Here is a 27,254-nt window from a genome sequence, read left to right as displayed (position 1 = left end):
ATATTGTTGATTCGTTAACATTGAACTCACAACCAACAGCACCATAACTCACGCCTGAATGAAACTTCTGTAACAACGCATATTTTTGTCCATAAGTCACATCATAGCCTTCTTGCACTTAGGAACGCTAGACAGCACTTCAGCACAATGCTTTGGAAAACACAGTGCACAAATATGGCACTAAACAGACGGAGAAAGGGACGCTTGTTGGCGGTATGAGAGCTGAAACAAGAAGGCAGAGGCCTCAGCTGGGAACGTGTGCGTCAGGCAACTCGAATTTTTCACTGCTGTATACGTGTCTGCAAATGACCATGCAAGGGCCACAAATATTGATTTAGGGTTATAAATAAATTTTAGCAAGTGGGTGAATTCACAAATAAGGAATCCACGAATAACGAGGATTGACTGTAATTGCTTTATTAAAGCTCTGGTCTTGGGGGAATATGTCTCCACAAATGCAGATGCTTAATTCCAATAGGCTTTTAAAATAACAAATGGTTCTTAGCTAAGGAATACTTGTTCCCTAGTAGCATGTTATTAATAAGCCTAGTTATTTATTGTAAAAATTATTAAAATAATAGTGACTTGAATATAGACCTCAAAATGAAAACAATAACTGAAGGATATTAATACCCTTGCAGTAGAACCTTACTTCTACCTACATCACTGTTTCCATGGAAAAGTTTATTCCAAATTCTGAGATGCCGAAGCCCTTTTGCTTCCTGAATCCTTAGTTCCAATGAAGACCAACTCACCACATATACCTACAGTGTAGGACTTCCTTCTTCCCCTCTAGTCTAGTTCTGGGGCTGGGAACAGAGCTGTAGGAGAGGGACTCTGGAGGGTACGAAGGAAAGAACAAGGTTGCAGCTCCTAGAAGGGAGTACTAGGGGCTTCTGCTGGGAAGACAGAGAGACAGATTCTTCCAATGACTCTCCATAGCACCACGATTTTTAGGGAAGCTAGGGATGATTGTCAGGACAGCCCGAACTTGACAGAAGCCAGATGCTAAAAATGGTGGCCCGCCTAGAAATAAAATTTTGGACCATGTGGTTCATTGATCTGATCCATCAGGACATTTCCTACCCTCCTTAAGGATTCAGTTTGAGAGATATTATCAGTCCTGTTAAAACGAAAACGGAGACACTGGTCTTCTCTGATGAGCCATGGTGGGAAGTCTCTGATCAAGAGGATAAATGCCCTGCAAGTTTATATTGACTAAGCAGTATGATGCTCAGTGTTTTCCCACAAAGTGTTTTTCAACAGATGTAGATATGTTTTATGTTCATTTGTATTCTCTTAATGATTCAAAGTTTGAGTGAAACAGTGATAATTCAGATAGGAAAATATGTGGTGGTGTGCTAAAACCTTACAGTACTTAAAAAAGAGCCTCACAAGTTTCTTTTAAATGACAAGTTTCTTTGGGGGGAGGGAGACATTTAATGAGATCTGCTGTCTTTCTTGTTAAGTTTCCCAAATTTAAGATCTTTTAATGAAAAATAAGGGACTAGGTATTAAATAGATTTTAATTCAGCTGAGTTTTTTTTATTTTGATAAGATACTTTAATTTTAATATATTAATTTAACACAACATATTAATGTTTGACCATTTTTTAATCTTAATTTTATCCCAAGAAAATAATACACAATTCTATTTTTAGTAAATAGAGTGCCTAGCGGAGAAGGAAACAAATTTTGTTTTAAAGCAGAACTCTTCTGTTTCCTTTCCTTAAATCTTCTCTAAATGGATTGAGGACAGCATATAAACCTCCTATTTGAAATTTGGAGAGCTCCCCAGCCTATTAAATGCTCAGAGAAGTCTAACTGTAAAGGAACTTGTATAACTTTATTTACTGAATTTCTTCCATTTCTTAGCCTTTGGAACCCTTTTTTCCCTCAGAAACTTATTTTTTAAATTTAATTATTTTATTGAGGTCATATTGGCTTATAACATTTTGTAAATTTCAGGTGTACATTATTATATTTCAGTTTCTGTATAGACTGCATCATGTGCACCACCAATAGTCTAGTTTTTATCCATCACCATATATATGTGCCCCTTTACCTCGTTCATCCTCCCCCTTGTTTGCCTCCCCCTACCCCCTTCCCCTCTGGTAACCAATAATCTGTTCTCCTTATCCATGTGTTTGTTTATCTTCCACATATGCGTGAAATCATATGATGTTTGTCTTTCTCTGTCTGGCTTATTTCACTAAACATAATACCCTGAAGGTCCATCCATGTTGTTGCAAATGGCACGATTTTGTCTTTTTTATGGCTGAGTAGTAGTCCATTGTATATATATACCACATTTTCTTTTTCCATTCTTCTGTTCATGGGCACTTGGGTTGCTTCTACATATTGGCTGTTGTGAATAATGCTGCGATGAACATAAGGATGGATAAATCTCTTCTAATTGTTGATTTCATGTTCTTTGGATAAATACCCAGTATTGCTGGATCATATAGTATTTCTATTTTTGATTTTTTGAGAACTCTCCATACTGTTTTCCGTAGTGGCATTCCCACCAGCAGTGTATGAGGGTTCCCTTTTCTCTACATCCTCTCTAACACTTGTCTTGTTAATTATAGCCATTCTGATGGCTGTGAGGTGATATCTCATTGTAGTTTTGATTTCTATTTCCCTAATGAGTAGTGATGTTGAACCTCTTTTCACGTGCCTTGTTGGCCTTCTGTATATCTTCTTTGGAAGAATGTCTGTTCCTATCCTTTTGCCCATTTTTTGATTGGGTTGTTTGTTTTTTGTTGTTGAGTTGTATGAGTTCTTTATATATTTTGGAAATTAACCACTTGTCAGATATATGATTTGCAAATATTTTCTCCCAGTTGGTGGGTTGTCTTTTCATTTTGTTCATGGTTTCCTTTGCCTTGCAGAAGCTTTTTAGTGTAATGTAGTCCCATTTGTTTATTTTTCTTTTGTTTCCTATGCCTGAGGAGATGTGGTATTCAAAAAGATACTGCTAAGACTGATGTCAGAGAGTGTTCTGCCTATATTTTCTTCTAGAAGTTTTATGGTTTCAGGTCTTACATTCAAGTCTTTAATCCATTTTAATTAATTTTTGTGTATGGTGTAAGATAAGGGTCTACTTTCATTCTTTTGCATGTGGCTGTCCAGTTTTCTCAGCACCATTTATTGAAGAGACTTTCCTTTCTCCATTGTATGTTCTTGGCTCCTTTGTCAAAGATTAGCTGTCTATAGATGTGTGAGTTTATTTCTAGACTCTCAATTCTGTTCCATTGATCTGTGTGTCTGTTTTTTTGCCAGTACTATTTTGTTTTGATTACTATAGCTTTGTAGTATAATTTGAATTCAGAGTGTTAAACCTCCAACTTTGTTCTTTTTTCTCAAGATTGTTTTGGCTATTTGGGGTCTTTCATTGTTCCATATAAAGTTTAGGATTCTTTGTTCTATTTTCATGAAGAATGTTATGGGGATTCTGATTGGGATTGCATTGACTCTGTAGATTGCTTTTGCTTTAGGTAGATTGCTTTAACTATGCTTATTCTTCCAATCCATGAGCCTGGAATATCTTTCCATTTGTTTATGTCTCCTTTGATTTCTTTCAATAAATGTCTTATAATTTTCAGTGTATAGGTCTTTCACTGCCTTGGTTAAATTTATTCCTAGGTATTTTATTCTTTTTGTTGCAGTTGTAAATGGGATTGTATTCTTTTTTTTTTTTTTTTTTTTTTTTTTTTTTTTTTGTGAGGAGATCAGCCCTGAGCTAACATCCGCCAATCCTCCTCCTTTTTTTGCTGAGGAAGACGGCCCTGGGCTAACATCGGTGCCTATCTTCCTCCACTTTATATGGGACGCCGCCACAGCATGGCTTACCAAGCAGTGCGTCGGTGCGCGCCTGGGATCCGAACCAGCGAACCCCGGGCCGCCGCAGCGGAGCGCGCGCACTTAACCGCCTGCGCCACCGGGCCGGCCCCAATGGGATTGTATTCTTGACTTCTCTTTCTGTTAGTTCATTATTAGTGTATAGAAATGCAACTGATTTTTGTAAGTTGATTTTGTACCCTGCAATATTGCTGTAGTTGTTTAATTATTTCTAATAGTTTTTTGGTGGATTCTTTAGGGTTTTCTATATATGGAATCATGTCATCTGCAGACAGAGTTTTCCTTCTTCCTTTCCAATTTGGATGCCTTTTATTTTTTTTTCTTGCCTAATTGCTCTGGTTAAAACTTCCAGTACTATGTTGAAAAAGAGTGGTGACAGTGGGCACCCTTGTCTTATTCCTGTTCTCAGAGGAATAGCTTTCAGTTTTTCCCCATTGAGAATGATGTTGGCTGTAGGTTTGTCATATATGGCCTTTATTATGTTGAGGTACTTTCCTGGAACCCTTTTTTCCCCCAGAAACTTTTACATCTCACAGGACTTCATAACTGAGGAACATAGTTATGGGAATCAGCTTTTCAGAGGCAAGTGGCCCTTTCTCTGGTCATATAGGGGGTTTAATGAAACCACCGTGGAGCTGCAGCATAGGCAGAGAGCTGAAGCAGCACACTGGGAAATTAACAATCAGTCCTTTCTCTTATTTTCAGGATGACAAAAAGTATTTTTGTACCTTCTCTGGAGAAGGTACTTAGGTTTATTCTCCTTCACCTTACATGTGTTCTGACTCATCTACCCAGGTGACCAAATGGCCTAGAACTGTCTTAGGTCTTTTAAGAGATTGTACTAGGACTAAGTTACTGTTTGTAGTAAATTCTATTTTACAAGAAAAATTTTTAGTGTTTTTTAAATAAGCTTTTTAATAAGTCGTTAATCCTGAACACCAGTTCCATTGTAAACCTTTAAACAAATTTAATTGTTCTTTTTAATTAAATTAATGCATCTCATAAACTTTAACATTCTTTTTTTTAAACAAAGAAATAAGAAGATCACAGCACAATGGACAAACAAATCACAAATTGATTAAAGATTTAACACAGGAAGAGTTGAGATTTTAAAAACTCACAGGAAAAAGAATTGTGTGTAATTTATTTTTAGCAGGCTAATAATAACATTCTAATCAATGGAAGAAATCAAGGCATTTGGTCTGACTATATAAGAATGTAGAAATTTCTGCTTGGCATATAGTGCAGCTAAACAAAAAACCAAACATGGGGGAAGCACAGCAATATAACAGAAGGGTAAGGTTTATATTATTAGAATGACTTATAATTTAAGAAAATTATCAAACCCTGGTCAAATAATGAGAAAAGAACAAGCAGTTCATACATGCAGAAGTTGTCAGCCATCAAAGGAACTCATTTCCTTAACTAACATTTTCTGCACACCTGTGCCTTACACTGCAATTGGAGTTGGAGTTTCAGGGTGAAGACAACACTCTCGGTCCTTTGGGGAGAGAGGGAGGCAAGGGACATATTCAACAAAGGAATGCAAGGATTATGAAGATTCCTTTACAGATGCGGCAAGGCTGTGGAAACTGGTGCAATTATTGATGATTCTTAGAATGGCAAACTTTTTCTTTATTTTCAACCTCAGAAATGATCCTAATGAAATAATTTTTTTTTTAAAGAAACAGCTTATATATTGAGCAGTAGGGCTTGGTCAAGTAAATAAGGGTTTCTTTACCCAATAGAGACTGACTTTATGATTAAAATTATAATTATGAAAATGGTAGTAATGTGAAACAGTGTCATGATAGGTGGCTAGAGTTGCATTCATGCTCTGAACTCAGTTCTGGAAAATAAGTAAGCACATGCTTATTAATGGTAGTAGGATTATGACATATTAAAATTTGTTTTGTGTAGTATTTACTTCCTAGGAGGAGTATTAAGATTCATTTTATTAAAAATGTTTTTTCCTCTTTTCAGCTGACTACACAGACTCTGCCTTCTCCATGTTTCCGTAGCCAGAGACATGACCTGACACCTTGATGACCAGTCTCAGGGCCCTTGGGTGACTGGCTGGTGCACCATGGAACTTAAAGTATGGGTGGATGGAGTTCAGAGGATTGTGTGTGGGGTCACCGAAGTCACAACTTGCCAGGAGGTTGTAATAGCCTTAGCTCAAGCGATAGGTAAGTGAGCCCTCTAGGTGTCTGAGATAAAGCGGTTTATGCTTCCTGTTGCTGTTTGCTTGCTTGTTTTAAACACAGATCTCTAGTGACTGTTGTTCATTTGCTTCCATGATACATCCCACAGGCACACTTTCCTATCACTCTGGCCCTTGCTTAGGTAAATCTGTGAAGGCACTGTTCTCTGGCTCCCCCTGATTTTACTGATCTTGAGTCTAGAGTCTGCACTGTCTTCTCTTCTGTTGTTTATCCCAAACAATGATTTCTGGAACTAAAGATGTTTTCTTGAGCCAAAACATAGATTCCTAGTTCCCAGGCCCCTCATTAGGAAAATTCCTATTTACCGTTTATTCTGAATACTTTTAGAAAAGAAAATGCAACGAATTAAATAACATTGTTCTCCATTAAAAAAGGTCATGTGTACTTTTTTAATCTTCTTATACAGTGAAGATGAAATTGTCAAGTATGTGCTGACTAGCTCCATCCTATTCACCTACCCTATTGCAGCCTTTCTTCTTATTCACTCTCAGTTTATCTTGATCATTTTATTTGTTTTTATTGCTTTAGATCCTTTTGGAACATGATGAAGGCATAAACACCTACATCAGTAAAGCCAGTAATGTGGGTTAAAGTTTATATTTGCATCTTAAATCCATCATTTAGCAAACATGTATTAAAGGAAGGTGTGTGTTCAGCACAATGCTAGGTGCTCAGGGCCTCTTTGTCTGTGAGCTCCTTATCAAGAGTTTATTTTATGTCATGCTAGTTTGTATTGGAAGCATGTCAGGTTAGCTCAGGATTAAAACAAGTCACCGTGGCACCTGAGCATTTTATAGAGGTGATTGTGCCACCTGTGTCGTAGCAGATGCACTGTTAGAGGTTGGCGACCCTGTACAAAGATGGAGGCTGTCTTTAATTCTGACATCCTTTGATTTTTCCTTAAATACTATATAGCACTCTCATATAATAAAATAATGCTGAAAATCCTAGGCTTTCGCATCCAGTGAAGTTTTCTTGCGTTTGAGACTAATATTATATTTATGGACTTAAGTTTAATTATTAAAGAGGGGGAAATTAAGGCATTTAATTTTACTTCATATTTTTTGCAGCCAACTTATTTAGTAATTGTCCCTTTTAAAAGTCTCACAGAATTTATTTGAATTAAAATATTCAGCTTTTTTTGTTTTTTTCTCCTTAACGAAAACTACGATTAGCAGGTGTCAAACCTAACAGTGTTATATTTGAGACTCAAGCCATGGGCTTTGATAAAACAAACAATAAACAATGAGTAGTTTTTACAAAGGTCGAGTTAGTTGAGGAGTGCAGCAGGCTGCGTCTGTCCATATAACCACATTTTCTACCGAGAATTTCAGGGGGAAAATCTCAGATGTACCAGATATGTGTTAATCCATTTGGACTAAGAGTGTGCTTGCTTGTGAACAAGCTAAACAGAAGTTTTAACTGAATCTATTTCCCATTTTTCCTTCCTCAATCACTCAGTCCAGACCTGTTTTGAAAAATTGACAACTTGAACACAGGTGTTTTATGATATTTCTCCAAACTTAGCTAAACAACTCTTTTTCTGTATCATACATACTTCATTGAATTCGGAATTCATCTAAGAGATGACTCAGCTACCAGCCGAGGGCTGTTGATCCTTGCTTTTATTGTGCCTTAAGATTTTCTCAGCATCAAATTCAATATGCTTCTGATACATACTTAAATATTTATCTCTCTTGTAATGATAATTATTGGTATTCAGAACCTAAACGCTAAATGAAAATTTTATAGTATTTTGACCTTATTTCTACTGTAAGAAATAACAGAGAGTTTATTAATTAGGGAAAATTTCTGCTGTAACAAATAACCCCAGAATTTCTATGGCTTAACACAGTAGAAGTTTAGCTATACTCTTACTAGAGTGTGGACTGACTGAGCAAAACTACAGAGGTTCTAACAAATATATAGTGAAGCAACTTGTAGACTAGTTTCTTGGGTTTAAGTCCACATATTTTCCTCATGGGGGACATATATATATATGCTTGATTAGGGAATGTTGAGTTTTCCTGATTAGCTAAAATTATTTTCAGGAAACCATCAAAATATAAAAATATGTACACAAGTTGGCAGTCTGCAAATATGTGACAGCTAACATTTCCTGACTCAGTGCTACTACATCAGTCGAATCAAATTAGAAAAGAGCTAAAGACAGGACATAATTTGATAAAAGATGTTGAGTGTATCTAATGTATAAAAAGAAATACTTTCTACTCTGATCTTTGACTTCCTGGACAGGTTGTATTTAGGTGGTGGAAATAGAACACATTCTCACATTATAAGAGAGAGAATAACTGAAAGTGAAATCGTGATTGAAACACTTAATTGGCATGAAGAGGTTAAACTGCCCAGCAAGAATGCACGGTGTGTTTGGTCACTGCACATCCCAGGCTTTCTGAAATGTTCCTAGTTTTAAATATTCTACCTTATTTCTCCCATAAACTATCTCAGAAATACCATTACTTCAGAGTTCAAACTGCTTCTCAAATCTGTATATGAAACAGAAAGCCATTGACAGATCATCTGTCACAAGTTATAGTTAAGAAAATGCATTTGCTTTTACAGTATCCTAAACCAAAATATGAAAAGAATGTATTTCTGCCTTCAAGTAGCTTAGACTGTAAAGTACAGCTAACAGAAGATTAGAGAGGAAAAGAGGAGGACGAAATCAAGGAGACTGAGGGGAAGGTTTTCTGATGCACACTGCTTTGGTGCCTGGTGTCATTTAAAGTATTAAGATTCAGAATTTTTCCCTGTTCCCACTTCTTATGATCTTGTTCCCCTATCTCCTTCACCTGAGGCCAGAACTAGCATTTAATTCTGTAATTATCATTACAAGACAAAAACAAATTGACTGGGGCTGGGGCCCAAGGTGGAAGGGACTCTTCCTAAGAAGCTGTGTTTCATATAGTTTGCCCAAGAAAATCAGTTTTCAGGCACATTTTATACAGAACTCTAGTTTTAGTATCTGTTAACACTTCTTTCTCTTCTCTGAAAGTCTCTCCAAAGTAGGTGTCCTGCTCATTTATCTTTCGTACACCATTGCTTTGCCTAAAGTAGGTACTCAATAAAACATAGTTTCTAGGACAGTGCTGCCCAGTAGAACTTTCTGCAAGGATAGAAATGTTCTATATCTGTGCTGTCCAGGATGGTAGCCACCAGCCACTTGTAGCTATTGAGTACCTGAAATGTGGCTAGTATAATTGAGGAAATGAATTTTTAATTAAAATTTAAATGTGGCTAGTGGCTATTGAGTAAACAGCACAGTTTTAGAACATGACTAATTGGTTTCTCAGACTTAAAATGTCAAAACCCAAGCTCTGTGTCCCAACTACTGCCCACCGTCAAATTTCCTTCTTCTAATCTCAGCAAATGAGAACTCTTTTTTAATTGATTAGATCTAAAACCTTTGTATGATCTTTGATTCTTTTCTTGCTCTAATACCTTACAACCAATCTATCAACAAATCCTATCTGTACTACCTTCAAGATACATCCAGAACCTTGTTGCTTCTCTCCACAGCCACTCTTACCACTTTAGGTGAGCAATCATTTCTCACTTAGAGTTTTGTGGTGGCCTTCCAACTCATCTCCCTTCGTCATCCTGGTCCCCTGCAGCCTGGTCTCAACAGATTCTTTTAAAGTAATACTTGTAAAATATGTTGCATCGTATCACTCCTCTTCTCAAAACCTCTCGGTGGTTTCCTGACTCAGAAGATTCCGAAGTCCATACAGTGGTCTTCAGGGCCCTAAATGAATCCCTATTTTACCCCCTCACCATTCTGACCTCATTTCCTAGCACTCAGTTTGGATTGTCCGCTCTTAAACATCCCAACACATTTCCGCCTCAGTCTTTGCATCTGTTCTTCTCTCTGCTGACAATACTCTGCACCCACATGTCTTCAAAATTCGCTCTCCTGGATCTCTGCTTCAGTGTCATCTTATCACAGAGCCCTCCCTGATCACATGTCCATGCACACGTGCACACATGCATGCACACACACTCGCATACTCCTTCCCTGCCATACTCTGTTTTTCTCTATAGCACTTACCCCACCTGACAGTATTACATATAGGCCACAATTTATTATCCACATTTTGACATCTAAAAAATTCTAAAAGCCTCAAGTTTATCATACTTCATTTGTTAGCCATACCTAATGAGGCTTGAACTCATTTGGTGGTAAAAACTGATCTGATTTATTGTGAGGCTGTTTTTAATCTATATTTATTCCATTTGGTATGAGTTTTGATACATTTTACTTTAGAAATTTTAATATGTTTGATTATAGACCTGCAGGATAGCACTATGCTACCTTTCTAAAATCCAAAAAATTCTGAATTTTTAGCATATCTGACCTTAAAGCTATTGGATAGTGGACGGTAGACCTACATTCATTTATTTGTATATTGTCTGTTGTAAGCCACTGTTTTGTTATTGCTCATTCTCATAGCCTAAAATCATGTCTAGCATATAGCACTTGTCAATAGCACTAGCAAATAGTCAATACATATTTGTGAATAAATGGATGAATTTTTTAAAATTTTTTCCAGTTAATTACAGGCTGAACTAGGTGACCACCTAATGTCCCATCCATCTCTAAAGTTATATGATCCTTTAGAAGATAAGGAAAAGAATATATTTTATATTGTCATATTTAACTCTTAATTTCATGTGTAAATTGTCAATTTTAGAAATGTACAAATTGATCAATTTTGTATCTGTTTACAAAGTAATACTATTCATTGTAGACTATTTTGAAATTTAGAAAAACACAAGGTGAAAGAGTCACTCATGATCCTACCTCCTAGAAGTAAACACTATAAGCAATGCTTTTTATGTACCTATAGATGAGTTTAAAAAACAAAAAAGACTTCACTCTTCATAATCCTTCATAATTTTAAAATCTCATTTTTCATTTACTGGATTATGAATTAAATTTTCCACATCATTTAATCCTTACAACAATCTTATGAGGAAGGCACTATTATTATCCCTACTTTACAGATGATCAGGCTGAGGCACAGAGCTGTTAAATGACTTGCCTAAGCTCATACAGCTAGTAAGGAGGGTACCAGGATTCAAACCCGTAGTCTGGTTCAAGAACCCTGCTCTTAACTGCTATTATACTATGTTAGTTATACCTGCTGTAATAGCAATGGACAGCTGTTAGAAAATATAGTTACTGATTGAATTACATTGAAACAAGAAATAAAAATCCTTAATAGTAAAAAATACTCCTTTTTTATGGTCAAAGTAATCTTTTACAGTTTTGATGTTTGTAACAATAGCATAGTTATCCATAATTCTAATTAGCTTCCATATTTTTCACATCCATAAGAGATTATTTTAATGAATGTGAATATTTGTAATTCACAGCATGCATCAGTCAGGGTGGGTTAGATTATGCTCCTTTAACAAACAGTCTCCCAAATCTTAGTACTTTATAGTGATGTGTTAGCTATTATTTTGGTTAATATTATTTATGTAAAGTAACTAGCAGAATGCCTAGCAAATAGTAGGCATAATAAATGTTAATCATTAAGAAATCAATAAATGTTTTCATTATTTTTAATAGTAGTAAGCTTATCATATAATCCTAAGTAGATCCTCAGTTAATATACAGTAATTCTGTGATTACACGATATGCTCATCAACATACTGGGAAAATACACTGTGAATGATTTAACTATGGGTTGAACGCACAGCTAGCTGACAGATTATACTCAGAGATATTCTTATGTTATATCATTGTCACCATAAGATATAAATACTCTATCTTATCCTTAAGATAACTCTTAACTTGGACTTGTAGAAAATTCTTGTAGAAAATAACACTTAGGACTTGTAGAAAATTCACTGGTAAATTTGCAGAATAGCTGTATATCATCAGGGAATTGCTTTAAATTCTTTAAGCTTTGATTTCTTCACTGGTAAGTTGAGGATCATAATACCTGTACTGCTTAACTCATAGAACCAATTAAGATTATGTATATTATATATATTTTATATATTTTGTATATTATATATATTTATATATATAAAAGCATCAAAAGCATTTAACAGACTATAAAGTGATAAATGTAAGTTCTCTTACAGAAATCAATGTTCGTTTTAAGAATTCTAAGTCATCACGGAAAGGATTACTTATATTCACTAGAGTCTGCATAAAAATTCAAAATGTTTATAGCTCAAGGAGCAAAGCATCTGTTATTGGAAAAATTCAGTGAGGCAGGATAGTTTATTCACCATAGATAAAGAATAACTTAGGTATTACTGACATTACTTCCAATATGTCCAGAAACAGGATATGTTAGCATTAAATTCCTAATACCTGCTCTTTGTCACATTCTTTTGAATAATGTAGTAGTCATCTTTGGGGTAAGGAGCATTTGATGCTGAAGAAAAAATCAAATGTCAGTTAAAACTAAAACTTATGAAGAGGGTTGATGATCAAGGTGTTTAATAGAAACTATAGCCCCAGGGCCTGACACTATTTTTAACAAATATTTGGTGTTCAGTATATATTTGTTGAATAAATAACAAGATATGACTTTTAAATCCTGATTCTGTTTTTTGGATCTAAGGAAAAATTTCCTAAAATTGTGAAAAAATGGTTGCAATAAAAAAATGTTTGAAATAAGGGCATAATGTTTCTGGGTGATCCATATTTGAGTTTTGGTGTATATTTTCAAAAACTTCATATTACTTCATAGTCATATATTCTGCTTTGTTAGGTGAGAGTAATCCGTTGCCCTATTTCCTTTTGATGTATGTCATTCATCTAATGAGATTCCACTAATACATTAAAATCTCTTTGTGTCATTTTCCTCGTTATATGAAGTTAATGATTCTTGAGATTACACTCAATTGCTTCAACTGTTCAAAAGTATAGTCAATATTTTATTTACCATTTCTTAATATGGCACGCAGTCCTAGATAGCCAAAACAGCTTAAACTACAAATGCCATAGATAGATGGATAGATAGATACATATTCCTTTTAATTAGTTTTAAGGGTACATCAACATAGTATGCAAGGTAAAACTAAATGCATTTAATAAAATGCACTAAAAGGAGTTTTGCAGGAGGAATTTGAATCTATTTAAATGAAATAGACAGGATCTGTAGGGCCTTGCCAAGTGTAGGTATTAAAAACAATGATTATGGGATTTAATTCTTACATAAACTATCTAAAACCCAATTTCTATAATGAAATCAAAGCTATTAATTCATTTACCTTTGTAAAAAAAGGTTTTTTATATCGTTGGATGGAAATTTTTTTCTTTTCGCCTAATTGCACTCTAAATATGCATTATTTAACAAAAAGGGAACACTGGCAGTAAAAGCAATTCTAAATAATCTTCTACCAACACATTCTCCTAGGGCAACAGTACCCTTAAGAATTAGAAAAATCAGCTTTATATTTAATTATGTGACTAAATTAGGGGCTTTAACAATTTTAATTTAGCTCGTATAATGTAATGACTCAGTTTTTTTTTGAAGATGCTTCATTGGCCTGATGGAATTAGAGAGAGCTCTTCTGATCTGGTCTAACCGCTCATGTTACTGATGAGGACACGGGGTCCAGATAGCAGGAGTGAGGTCCTAAAAGGGATTGATAAGCAGCAGAGCCAAGAACAGAGAGTGCCGTGAGCTCTGAGGCAGTGTGTACACATGGAGCAGTTGTAACCTTGCACATTTGTCATGTGGTTTTTCTTGGGGTAATTACAGTAATTTTTAACCTGAAAATTCGTAGAAACATTTTTTATTCCAAGAAGCCAATCCAACGTGCTAAGTCTTTCTTTTTCATTTCCCTTGCTTTCCCAGGTATTTTGATAATAGTAACAACTAATATTTGTATAGCACTTTCCATTTTTACAGAACATTTTTATATTTTACATCTCGACTCTCACAACATTGTCATGTAAGACAGTACTACTCTCACCCTATAGATGAGGAAACTGAAGCTAAAGGAAATTTAATAATGTGAGCAACTCATATAACTAGATGGCAAAGGCAGATATGAACAGGCCTTCCGCCAGGGCCCTTGTTCTTTCCACTCTGTCCAGCTTTACAAGTTGGGAGTTGCTCAAAGTCACTTAAGGATTTTTTTAAAGTCAGATTATTGTCATGTCACATCACTATTTAAAGGAGGTCTCTGGTCAGCCCTTTCATTATGTAAATAACAGTGTTTTAAGTTAATTGTGGCTACCATGACTTAATGCCTGCTGTGGGCCAGGCGATGTGGTAGGTGCTTATTACACGTGACTCTGACTCACAGAATCTTTGAGGTATTGCTACTATCCCCATTTTAGAAGTGAAGTTATGCTACTTACCAGTAAGTAATTTACCTGGGATTAAAACTCCAGTCTGTTTGCCTCCAGCTCCAGCTTTTCAGCTGCACCCAAGATTTCAGGTTTCCTTAAAGGAGAATATATGCATATGCTTATTAGAGCTGCTTCCAAATTGCATACATGGGTGTTCATATTTACATATCCAGATCCCTGTTTGTTGACCCAGTAATTGAGAAGATACTACTATTGGTTCAGAAGCTTGTGAGATTAAAAAAGAAGGCAGGGAAGAGAAATCAGTAGGTGTATATGCCAGTATTATAATTGCTAGATGGCAGGGTCAGGTTTTTTCATTTGTAATCATATCAACTCTAATGGACACTTTTTATTGAGATATAATTGATATATAACATTATATTAGTTTCAGGTGTCTAATGGACACTTGTAACAAAATTAATATAATCCCTCTGGCCCACCCACCTTAAATGGAAATATTTAGGAACTGTGTTCAAGCTAATGACATTATATTGTCTTCTGAAACTTTATCTTCCATAATTACTAGTTAGATTCAGTGAATTTTTTATTTAAATGTGATTTTATTCTGTTTTTGTTTTTTAATAATACCATTTTTGCCTTTTAAATTTTTTGTAGAAGAATCTTTGAAGCTGTTACTATCAAAACTGAACAAGACTTCTCTTTAGGCCCCTCTTTTTATATGAAATTATTTTGAAGAGTTGTTTTCTTTGAGGTGATTTTTTTATTTGCTACAAGTGTGCAGGAAGAAACCAGCTGTGTGAGCTATGGGTTGTTCAGGCCCTCATGGGGAAACAGGAAAGACCTGTCCAGCTGCCTGTTAACTGAATAGCAGGTTCTCCACCAGTTCCATGTTTCCCTTCAGGAGGAAAAATGGGGCCACCAACCTTCCCAAGTCCTGATGTGCAAAGAAAGCAGAGAGATTCACAAAATGGAAGTGTATTCAAGTTTTGAAGTTCTACCTAGTTCCTGGGACCAGGCCCTCACGGCTTCCAATGGGACATTCTAGTGTCCTCCTTTGTTTCACCTGGAGGTCTTGCCCTAAACAAGGTCTAAGCAGTAAGGCATTTGACAAGAGTGCAAGATTCTCACTGAGGTTTAAAGTATAAAGTTGAATTTCTAAGCAAGTCTGAAGAGTATATGCAATTCACATCCATAATTTTATGCTGTTACATATCTTAAGGAGTAAAGTATCTTCAAGTGAAAGTTTTAAAGGCAGCGTGGACTGGACTCTGATGCTAGTCAGGAAGAAAGTTATCAAATAGTGTCCTCTGTTGCATTGTTTTAGCTATTGCATATCCCATTTTGACCATGTGTTCTTATATTTTTTATCTAGGTCGAACTGGAAGGTACACTCTTATAGAAAAATGGAGAGATACTGAAAGACACTTAGCGCCTCATGAAAATCCTATCATATCCTTAAACAAATGGGGGCAGTATGCTAGTGATGTACAGCTGATTCTACGTCGAACAGGGCCATCTCTCAGTGAGCGACCCACTTCAGATAGTGTGGCTCGAATTCCTGAAAGAACTTTATATAGGCAGAGTTTGCCTCCCTTAGCCAAACTGAGGCCTCAGATTGACAAATCCATCAAAAGAAGAGAACCTAAAAGGAAATCATTAACATTTACAGGAGGTGCCAAAGGATTAATGGACATTTTCGGGAAAGGTAAAGAAACTGAATTTAAGCAAAAGGTGCTGAATAACTGCAAAACAACAGCAGATGAGTTAAAGAAGCTGATCCATTTGCAGACAGAAAAGCTTCAATCCATTGAGAAAGAGCTAGAATCAAGTGAAATAGAAATACGATTTTGGGAGAAAAAATATAACTCTAACCTTGAAGAGGAAATTGTCCGCCTGGAGCAAAAGATCAAAAGAAATGATGTAGAAATTGAAGAGGAAGAATTTTGGGAAAATGAATTGCAGATTGAACAGGAAAATGAAAAACAGCTGAAGGATCAACTTCAAGAAATAAGACAGAAAATAACAGAATGTGAGAGCAAATTAAAGGACTATTTGGCTCAGATCCAGACAATGGAAAGTGGTCTCGAAGCAGAAAAATTGCAACGGGAAGTTCAGGAGGCACAAGTCAATGAAGAAGAGGTTAAAGGAAAGATTGGTAAAGTCAAAGGGGAAATTGACATTCAAGGCCAGCAGAGTCTGAGGCTGGAAAATGGCATCAAAGCTGTGGAAAGATCTCTTGGACAAGCCACCAAACGATTACAGGTAAGAATATTTTTATTAAAAGAATGTTTCATCTATTTAAATGAATCATCTTTAATGATTGTCTATTTTCTCTTACATTTAGTTAGAAACCTACCTTTGTTTATAAGTTTCTTAGAATTTCTGTTACTATGACAAAGCTAAGATGTGAGACCAAATCAAAGATGAACGCTAAAGCCACATTGACCCTTGCTCCACAGGAGGAGCTTTCTTAGGATGGCAGTTGGAGCGTTCCTTAGTTGGGCACAGGAGAACAGAATCTCAGAGCTGGAGTGGACACTAATGACAAGATATGAGTCTGACCTTCTCCTTGTAGAGATAGGGAACGAAAGCCCACAGAGATTACCAAGGATTGTGTGGCCAGCTGCCTGCCTATCTCTCACTCCTCCATTGTTGCTAACCTCGGCTTCTTTCCTAAGATGTAAATAGTCCCCTCCCCTTCTCCCCGCTCCACGTTACCCTCCTGTGCTTTCCTGAGAAGAAGGGTACTAAGGTTCCTCTCTAATTTTTCCCCTCTCTAGTTCATGTACAAGAACATTTATATTTCGCCACTTAGACCCTGATCACTCAACTTATATTTCTTGGATACCCATTCTTGAAAAGACAGTGTGGTGATGTTATGGGAGTTGCAAACAGATGTCAGTCTCTAACAGATGAAATGAGAAAGACACACAATTGATTATGGTTTGACTACTTAAATTTAAATTAGTTAAATAATATTCAATAAAGCTGTTTAAAAAGATTAAATGAACTTAAAATTCTGTTTTTAGTGACATTTGGCTACATTTCAAGTGCTCAATAGCACGTGTGTCTAGGGGCCACCACATTGGACAGTGCTGGTTTAGAAGCTTGCTATTGAAAGTCTGATCCATGCGGTTTAAGGGCCCACTTATTGTAACAGGATCTCCACAGAGCACCTGTGCACGTGGAAGTGAGAAGAGTTGCTTTAGAATATGAACAGTTCCACAAGCAGACAAAGCAGAGGTTTCAGGAGGAACTGAATGTTCCTGAAAATCAGGATGTGATTTTCTTTCTCTGTCATTAACTGCAGTGAGAGGGAAAACTACCACCAAAAGTTTGAAAATCAGGAATTTCTCATACATTAGAAGGTCGGCCGTTAACCCCTGATTTGTCAGTGTTTTACTATTTGGATTCACTTGACACTTAAAAAACGATTCAGTTGGAAATTGTGTTGTCTTTGATATTACTTTCAGGAAGCACTCATTCATGACAATCATTACTAGTAAATCCCACTCCCCACTGAAAAGTGTCTAATAATCAAACTACAAACATATCTCTAAGTACCCCCTGCACTCAGAGTACGTAGAGGAAACAACCACTCATTTCTTGTGTCTCTTCCCCATCCCTGCCAAACCCTCCAGGCACACCCTTTTTCTTACAATGCAATGAAGGAGAGAAAGAGAGGAAGATCTTTTCAATAATAGAATGCCTCTCCTTGCTTTTGGAGCTTTCTGGCTGTCCAAATTTGATCTCCTTTCTTTAGTGCTCTTCAGTTCTCAGACCTGTCTTTGTCAAGAATCTGAGAACCCCATAGTGAGACTCTTGTGGGAATCTTGCTTTCCTCATGCTATAATATAAATCTCAATAACAGGCCCCATGAAAACTTAAACAGTTTACAAAAAACAAGAACTCTGAACTCATGGACCAAATGACTGTCACTTTTGCAGTCAGTTATGAAGTGGATAATAGGGAAATTTAATTGTGAACAGCTTAACAAGATTGCTGTAAACACTGGGATGGATGGAAACCAGGATTTTATTGATGAAGGCATATATATTATCTCATCAGGTGCATAGTGTATTCCTAACAGAAGAAAGCATCACATTTAAAAGGACAGATGAAGAAGCTATTGTCCTTTATTTGCTTATTTTTTGGCCCATGCCACAGAGTGAAAGTGACCTGTCTGGCTCATCGTATCGATAGAAAGCATATTTGTTAAATGCATTCTTATGAAAGCGAATATCCCACGTTTAACCCCTGTAGCAGATGGACTGTCACAAGGATGTCTTTAGCTGGCCAATAGTGAATCCTCAAATTAAAAAGAAAATTTTAACTTTCATCTAGGACAAAGAACAAGAACTGGAGCAGTTGACTAAAGAGCTGCGGCAAGTCAATCTCCAGCAGTTCATCCAGCAGACGGGGACAAAGGTTACTGTTTTGCCAGCAGAGCCCATTGAAGTAGAGGCCTCACATGCAGACATAGAAAGGGGTAAGATGCTGAGAAATCTGTTTTTTTAACTTATTTTCACTGGTTAACTTTTTTTTTTTTTTTTTGTGAGGAAGATCAGCCCTGAGCTAACATCCACGCTAATCTTCCTCTTTTTGCTGAGGAAGACCTGCTCTGAGCTAACATCTATTGCCAATCCTCCTCCTTTTTTTTCTTCCCCAAAGCCCCAGTAGATAGTTGTATGTCATAGTTGTACATCCTTCTAGTTGCTGTATGTGGGACGCAGCCTCAGCATGGCCGGAGAAGCGGTGCGTTGGCGCGCGCCTGGGATCCGAACCCCAGGCCGCCAGTATCGGAGCACGCGCACTTAACCGCTAAGCCACGGGGCTGGCCCACGCTGGTTAACTTTGAATAAACTGCTTGCATTCAATTAAAGTGTAATCTTCCCATTCAAAGTTAATGTTTGGGCCATTTAAAATTTTGGTGTACTTCCTGTTTCTGGTGAAAATCAGTAATATTTAGGTTATTTCCTTTGATGAGCATGTAATCACCAAATCTCATATCATTAGTTTTAAACTGCTTCTTTATAAAACTTTTTCCTGAAGTATGTATGAGTCATAATAATGTATTCACTGAGTTTTAGCTTCTCTCTGTCCCTAATGCCCCTTCTTCCTCTCCTAAGTCTTTACTATTAATTTAAAAGACACTTCTCAATCTGTGTATGCATATGGTCTGAACCACCAAGAAAGAGAAGCAGAATGCTCACTTTTTTTTAAAAAGGTCATTAACTGTTCAAAAATCATTGAAAACGGTTTTATCAGCTGAGGGTCAAGCAGAGTCAGCCTTACCCTCTCACCCCAGACCCACAGGGATCGCACTTGTACTGTATGTTATTTGGTACTTCAGAGCAGGAAAAGTTCCATTGTTTCATATTGCTGAGTACTCTGAGTTGATGAGTCCATCAGATGACTTTCTTTGTTTCCCGTCTAGAGGCACCATTCCAGTCTGGGTCCCTGAAGCGGCCTGGTTCATCTCGGCAGCTCCCCAGTAATCTTCGTATTCTACAGAATCCTATCTCATCTGGATTTAATCCTGAAGGCATATATGTATAACATTATCTGTGTTTAGGGGAGAGACCCACTAAAGGTACCAAGGACAGTAAAAATTCCTTCTTTGATTTGTGCCAATGATGAACAGAGGATATATTTCATAGCCACCGTATCTTTTTTCTGTCCTAAATTGCATACCACTTGGAGCCATACCCTGTGCACTGAGGCTAAAGAACAAAGAAACTGTGTTTTCACACATCAACAGTGTTGACCTTTTTGTCCAGCAGCTGTAATGCAAAGCCTTCATTTTTATGTGTAGCATTTTGAAAGCATTAGGGAAGTATTATACTGTGTGTATACATAAATAAAACCGTGACTTCAGGGTGAGGAGAAATATGTGACTGGCTTAGTTTAATTTATTCCACGTAATCGATTAATGTGTGAATGTTGATGTTTTAATAGTTTTTATTAATACTTATCCTGTGACTGAATTACATTACATACTGTGTGATTATGACTTTGTGTGCATGTTGCCAGACTCCATCTGTACGTTGCTGATTTACTACACAAGTGTCATAGGGTGCTCCGCCATCGAAATTGACTCCAGAAGAACCCACTTGCGTTTATTTTGTGAACGTGTCCTAGCCATTGCTTAATTAGGTGAAATGATTCAGGTTTTCTTTTTAATCTGGAGTTGAATCTTTTCTTTACAATATTTCCAGTATACCAATGGCCACATACCAGAACAGAAATATTTTCATGAGGTAAATTGTATGTTTAAAAGATATGCAGTGCTTCAGACACTGTTGAACAAAAATGTCATTCTTGAAGATCTATTCAAATAGGCATGGGTTTCCTGATACATTAGGTATTTTGTTTCTGCCCTTACTTATCATTTTAATCTCATGGATCCTCAGAGTTTCCATAATACATAAGTTAGAGATATCTGAGGACCAGGTTGGTGTACTTCAGGAAGGTTACTTTAAGTGATATATTTTTAAAATAACCCACTTCATATGTATAGTCTATTGGTATTGCTTGCACATAATTTACTCTGTACATTCTGGACTATTGCAATTTCTCCAGTCACTTAGATGGAGAGAAAGTATATTGGAGTTCATTACTTTTTACCAAGGAAATAAATTCAATGTTTGTTTTCATTTTTGAGCTTGACTTTTACAGGACATTAATCTCCATTTGTACATATATTTTATTATTTATAAAACAAAAAATGAGTCAACACCCCTCCTAGTGAGTAGTGACTTAACTAAGATTCACAAGTAATATCTAGGTGGATGTGGTCAAATACCTCTTAGCCATTTTTACATTCCCTCTGATCAAAATTTGGTACAATATAATTAAGACTTTAATCTGAAATTTAAAGTAGTTTTTAATTCTGAGGAAAATACATTCTTTGTATTATTTACATGCAACAAAGTAAAAGTGGATTTAGTATATTAATGCCATGGTAACAATAAAAAGATGTAAGTTGTATCTTATGCATGAGGGCAACTTTGGATGTTTTAACACATTTGACTTATTTTTGGTTTAATGAATGCTGAGAATGCTGCTATGTTTAGGTTTCCAATGAAAAATTGTAAGAATGGCTATGAAAATATGTAGAAGCTTCTAGAATACTGAAAGTAATAATGCAGAGTTGCCTTTTCTAGTCCAGCTAAATGGCAGACCTCAACTAAAGATATTTTATTCTTTGGGTTTTTGGAGTTATCGAGTTGACCTTGCCATTATACTATTTTGCAGATAACTTGAGAAATAAATGAGTCTTACCTAAATAGCCACAATCTATACACATTTGCTCTCAATTTATAATGGTTATTTCATATCTACATCTATTTAAAAATTAGTAGAAAAAAATCAAAATAATTTGTAGATTTTGTGACAATAATGATTTATGTATGCCCAGTATATGCCTTATTTTTAAAGGGTTCCATCCTATACTAAGAGTCATTTTGTTATTGTTCAGAGAAATTGAGATCTTATTCACAAAGAAAAACATTTTTATAAATTGATTACATTCTATTTAAATCAAAATGTTAAACTGAAGATATATTAAACTTCGCAATTTTTAATTGCAATGATACCTTTGCAAGCCATGAAAAACACAAAGTCAATATCCAACTTAATTGTTGTAAATTATTATCAGCATTAACCTAATAACTTTAAAGAAAGACTGGCAGCATTCTGACAATTTCATTTGAATTTTCCAGCTGCCAGATAATTTTCACAGACCTAATTACAGATATAGATACTATTTCCTAGATGAGAAGAATATATAAATGTGAATTTGATGAATACATTGAGCAGCTGTACTTTTTAATCAGTTATATTCCTTTTGGAAGTATATCTCTAAGAAATATTTTCTAAGTCTTTTTTTAAAATAGAGGAAAGAAAACACATTTCCCTAGAACATCTTAAGAATATTTTAGTCTATTCCTAATCATTTTTATCAATTGTGAATACAAATGAGTTAAATGAAGTGCCACATCTTTGGATACATTTCAGAGCGGGGAGCAGGCAATGGTATACAAAAATACCAAATGTAAAATTTTGCATCTGGGGGAGTATTCAGGTTCTAAATACTAAATTAGATTACAAATTTTTTTATTACTATACTGCAAGTTGTTTTATTGTGATTTTCTACAAGTATTAAATACATTAGAAGATAAATTTTTTTTCTTACCAAGAAATAATTTGAAATAGCATTGCTCTATTTGACCATTTTGAGTGTTTATCATCCTCAGAGAATGATCCATAGTGGGTTGCCTCAGTCCTTTTGTTCTTATGAGGTATTTTGGTTGTTAGCATTTTTTCGTCCTGATGCACGGGGAATTTATTTGTGAGACTTCGGCTGGTATTCACAGGAGTTACTCATTTAATTCCCTCAGCCATCACTGAACCAATCATCATTTCCCATAGTTTAAATTAATTGTAAACTAGAGCTAAAACAAGACTAATACCATAAAAATATAGAATTTATGGTGAGAAGTGTGAATTTTAACAGTGTTTAAGAATAACAAATAAGCTCTTGCTTCCAGAGCAAATTTTGTACCTGCATTAAAAGAAAATGTTCTTTGTGAATAAGGGCAAAACGGTCTTTAGAAAAAAGAAACTTCATTTAAAGCCATTTCTGTGAACATCTTTCCAAGTTAGAACTATAAGAATGGATTGAGGAAATAATATGGAAAAGGCAAACACTCTTGATTTCAGGTGTGCAAAGGGCATGGGCAGATGGGCAGTTCCCTGTGTGCATTGCCTTTGAAAAACTGGGCCTTAATTTATATGTAAATAACAGTGCTGTGTTCACATCCCTCTTCTACCTAAAGTTGTCTTTATTAGTCTACATTGTATTAAAATTTAGCTCATAAGTATTACTTTTATATTATGTCAATTTTTTTAAGTTGCATGTTTATGCTATTTGCTACAGTATTTTTAAGTTTTGGGTGAAGGCCATCAGCTGTATGGAGAAGACAAAACAATCACTATTTATTCAGTATTGCTGCTTTACTTTTCCAGAATAAGCTTTCGATGCCAGGACAGTGACTGCTTGAAAGCTGCAGGAGCTCTATTCCAATGCATTTTATATATTTTTAGAAACCAAATAAATGCAGATAACTATTTAGTATACTAATTATATTAAACCAGCAGAAATATAAAGGCAATAAAGTATATACATATATATATATGGGGGGAAGGGAAAGATTAAAAAATAGGTTTACAGCCAGACATGGTGACAGCCCTAAATGTATTTCTCAATCTGTCTTTCTTTATTGACCCAAGGAGGATTTGAGTTGCTGCAGCTTTAAACAGAAAATTGCCACGTTCACTAATTGTGGGCACATAAATATGCTTTTAGTACTGCTTTGCTTATGTACAAATAAAATATCTGTAATCTGTATTATATGTAATTATTCTTTTCTTTTGACTTTCATTTCAAAATGTATATTTTCTGATTATTATCATGAGTTGTAAAACAAAGGTATCTGATATTATCCCAAATAATAAATTTTCAGGATTCATTGGGGCATTACAAATGCTGGTTTGTTTCTTATATGTTTACTCTTTTAAAATATAATTTTATTTCCTTTAAAAGATGGCAGAGAGAAAAGGTCTGCATATCAGTGACACAAAATTACATTCTTCTAAAAGTAATGTCAATCATTATAACTAAAGAATTATCTATTGCTGAAAAGGTAGCTGCTTCATCCAAGTGAAACTAATATGCCTCCCTTTTATTTCAAAAGTAAAAGGAAAAATTATTTCTAAATGAAGCTGTGTATTCCCAGATCTCCTTAAGACCATGAGTGAGAGGAAGAATTCGGGACCTACCACATGCCAGGTACGAACAAGAGATTCATTCAGCCATCCAGGGAACTTCTCCCAAATCACACAGCTAATAAGTAGCTCACACAGCATTTGAATTTAAACCTTTCAGATACCAAAGTAGTTTCCTGTATTCCATGATAAAGCTGCATAAACTTTACCATGCCCAGTTTCTACATTTTAACCAGTTTTTAATGTGAGAGTAATGTGGAAGTATATAAGTTGTCATTTATATATTTTTTATAAGTAGAAGTGTGATCTTGATCAAGGAATTATACATATGAATAATGGTATGTTATAAAAGCAAAGATAAAATGAGAAACAAAATAATTCAAAATATAAATTGTTCTATGTCCTGGTTTGGGACACTTTGAGAATGTTAATTATCCATCCTATCCTCCTCTGAAGTCAAATGTTTTGTTAATGGCAGAACAAGAAATAAACTGTTCACTTGACTCTTGACCTGCTGCCCACTCCACATATTTGTGCTGCCTCCCTTAGCAAAGATCAATGGAGTCCTAAAAAACAGGCATAAACATGCAAGACACGTTCATGCTTTCTACATTTAGCGCACATCTGTTGTTAGCCAGACACTGGACTGAAATTAATATGATTTGCTTTGCACCTCAAGGAGGTTACAGTCTAATGATCACCATTAAAGGAACAAAGATAGAGTGCCATGGGAACACATCAGGAGGGCTTTAGCCCAGCCCAGGGTGTCAGCAAACCCTGGAGAAAGGGATGTAAACTGGGGAGGGCTGGCTGGCACAGACTAGAAGATGGGAAGATGAAGAGCCTGTGGGGCTGTGACCAGATGGTGAAGGATGGCGGAGGGCTAAGAGAGAAGGTAGGCATCAGATCATGAAGGGCCTTGGTTGCCATGGTGAGGAGTTTGGACTTCATCCTTAGTGCTATGAAGGAGTTTTAAGCGTGAAAATGAGATGATCGGATTAGCATATTAGGAAGATCCTTCTGGCTGGCATTGTGGAGAACTAACTGGAGAAGGGTCAAGACTAAAGACAAGAAAGACTCCTTAAGAGTTCTGCAGGAGTCCAGGCCAGAGGTGATGGTAACCCGGACTAAGAAAGTAAGCTGTTGGGGTGTATTCAATAAAAAATTTTCATTGAGCATTTACTTTGTGCCAGTAGAAGAGGGGAGCCAAACAGGTCATAGACATCCTAAGTAGACAGTAGCAAAAGGATATGATGTTTAAATGGTGGGAGCAGAATAAAAGAATCCAAGAAACTCCAGGTGTTTGACAGCCATCCACAGCCTTAAATGGCTAGTGGAAACGGTGCTATAGGTCTCTTAAAGATAAGTAGTACGGATATTCTTCTCTGTGTGCTGGAGGAACAAAAGATTTGGACAGGAGGAAGAGAAGAGAGAGAAAAAAGACATGGAGAATAAGTATTTGGGCAGTGGGCCTTCAAATGGGCCTCCCCCTTTGTAGAGAGCCCTGCAGTCTTTCCTGGAAGAATGGCAAGGATTTGGGGAAAAGCTCCTTGCAGCACCAGATTTAACCATCCAAGTCTCTTCATCTGGTATGTTGGAATCCTGTTTTCCCAGCATTGTACTTGACTTTGTGTTCTATATCGGCCACTTTCATTCATCTGCTGTGAGTATGTGTCCAAAATGATAGAAGTGTCTGACTAAGGTCCTGAATGAAAGAAAGTGAAGAGGATGGACAATACAAACTCATCCCCATTTATGGCAAGCCAGTATTTACAAGTTTCCTGCAACTGCTAGCAGTGTGAAAATCAAATAAATGAATTGGAATACTTAGTAACGTGATGTTTTTTAAGCATAAAGCAAATCATAGACACTTTAAGCAAAGAACACAATGAGCTAAAATGCTGTGTGGCAACCAGTAGCACACACACGGAGGCTGGAGAGAGCAGGGACACCTGCAGAATGTACACCAGGAGCCACCCACTCAGCCAAGAGGGCAGCACTTGTGGCAATCACTGAGCACTGCCGTGACCCACCTCCACATCATCCCCACCAAACCCAGCCTGCGCCAGAACCCCCAAGGACTGTACCATCCTGGGCCACCTCGACAGGCTAAAAAGGTCTCCCTTTTATTGAGCCAAAATAGATTTCCTTGTAATTTCCAACTTTCCTTAAGACCACACAGAAGAACTATTTCTCACCAATATGACAGCACTTCAGATATTTGAAGGCATCTATTATGTCCCCAGGGGTTCTCTTTCCCAGGCTAAATATCCCTAGTTTTTTCAAACAGTATAATTTCCAGCCTCCTCTCTCCTGAATGTGACGTAGACCACTCCTAAATGTGGAGCCAAGGACTGATCACAAAACTCCGTTTGTGATTTGACCAGGTTAACATGGAGGAAATTGATTCATTGTTATGCAGCCCAAAACTAAACTCGGTGGGTGGGCGGGTTGGGAAGGTGGGTGGTGGGTTAGTTTTTTGAGAACCTCATCTCGTTATTGAATCATTGAACTGATAGTTCATTACAATCCTGTCTTTCTCACATTTTCTGCTGTCAGTGAAATCTTTCCTAACTTGTATGTGTGTAACTGAGTTTTAGGATGCATATGCAGAATCTTACTTTATCAAAATACTTATCTCTAAACACTTTGACAGTACTCAATCCCAGATGGAAGATGTGGTAATCCTCCATTTATCAGATCAATAATGAGGTTACTTTTGTTGAGGGTGGAGTGCTACAGGAGCACACAGGTGGTGAGAGGGCAAATCAGGAAAGGTCCCACTGCACAGATGGATTAGGCTCTTGAAGAGTCGATGGGCTTTCACTCAGTCACATTTATTGAATGCCCCCCATGTGATAGACACTGGAGATACAGCGGTGAACAAGAAAGACCAGAATCCCTGCCCACGTGGAGCTTATATTCTAGAGAGAAAGACAGAGGAACCAAGTAAAATACATAGCATTTTTTGTTGTGATAAGAGCCAAGGAGAAAAAAAACAAAGAAGCAAAGAGTGATAGGAAGTGCCAGAAGATGGAGGAAAGGTTGCAATTTTATACAGGTGCCTG

At 36.4% G+C, this 27,254-nt stretch overlaps 1 protein-coding gene across 3 annotated transcripts in view; it reads left to right on the top strand.

Annotated features, from left to right (window-relative positions):
• RASSF8 (Ras association domain family member 8) overlaps positions 1-23,945 on the top strand; it is a 126,934-nt gene extending 102,989 nt beyond the window's left edge. For all 3 annotated transcript variants that reach the window (XM_058558628.1, XM_058558629.1, XM_058558630.1), the window contains exons 2-5: positions 5,848-6,053; positions 15,770-16,659; positions 18,742-18,886; positions 19,835-23,945. In XM_058558628.1, coding sequence (XP_058414611.1) covers positions 5,951-6,053; positions 15,770-16,659; positions 18,742-18,886; positions 19,835-19,956 — 1,260 coding nt within the window. In that variant the 5' untranslated portion in view covers positions 5,848-5,950 and the 3' untranslated portion in view covers positions 19,957-23,945. The remainder of the gene's footprint in view (positions 1-5,847; positions 6,054-15,769; positions 16,660-18,741; positions 18,887-19,834) is intronic.
• The last annotated feature ends 3,309 nt before the right edge of the window (positions 23,946-27,254 follow it).

The sequence above is a fragment of the Diceros bicornis genome, chromosome 17 (genome assembly GCF_020826845.1).
Source record: "Diceros bicornis minor isolate mBicDic1 chromosome 17, mDicBic1.mat.cur, whole genome shotgun sequence".
In the NCBI taxonomy this organism is placed as follows: domain Eukaryota; kingdom Metazoa; phylum Chordata; class Mammalia; order Perissodactyla; family Rhinocerotidae; genus Diceros; species Diceros bicornis.
Note: the sequence above shows the minus strand (reverse complement) of the source record. Positions and strands in the feature narration are given on the sequence as shown.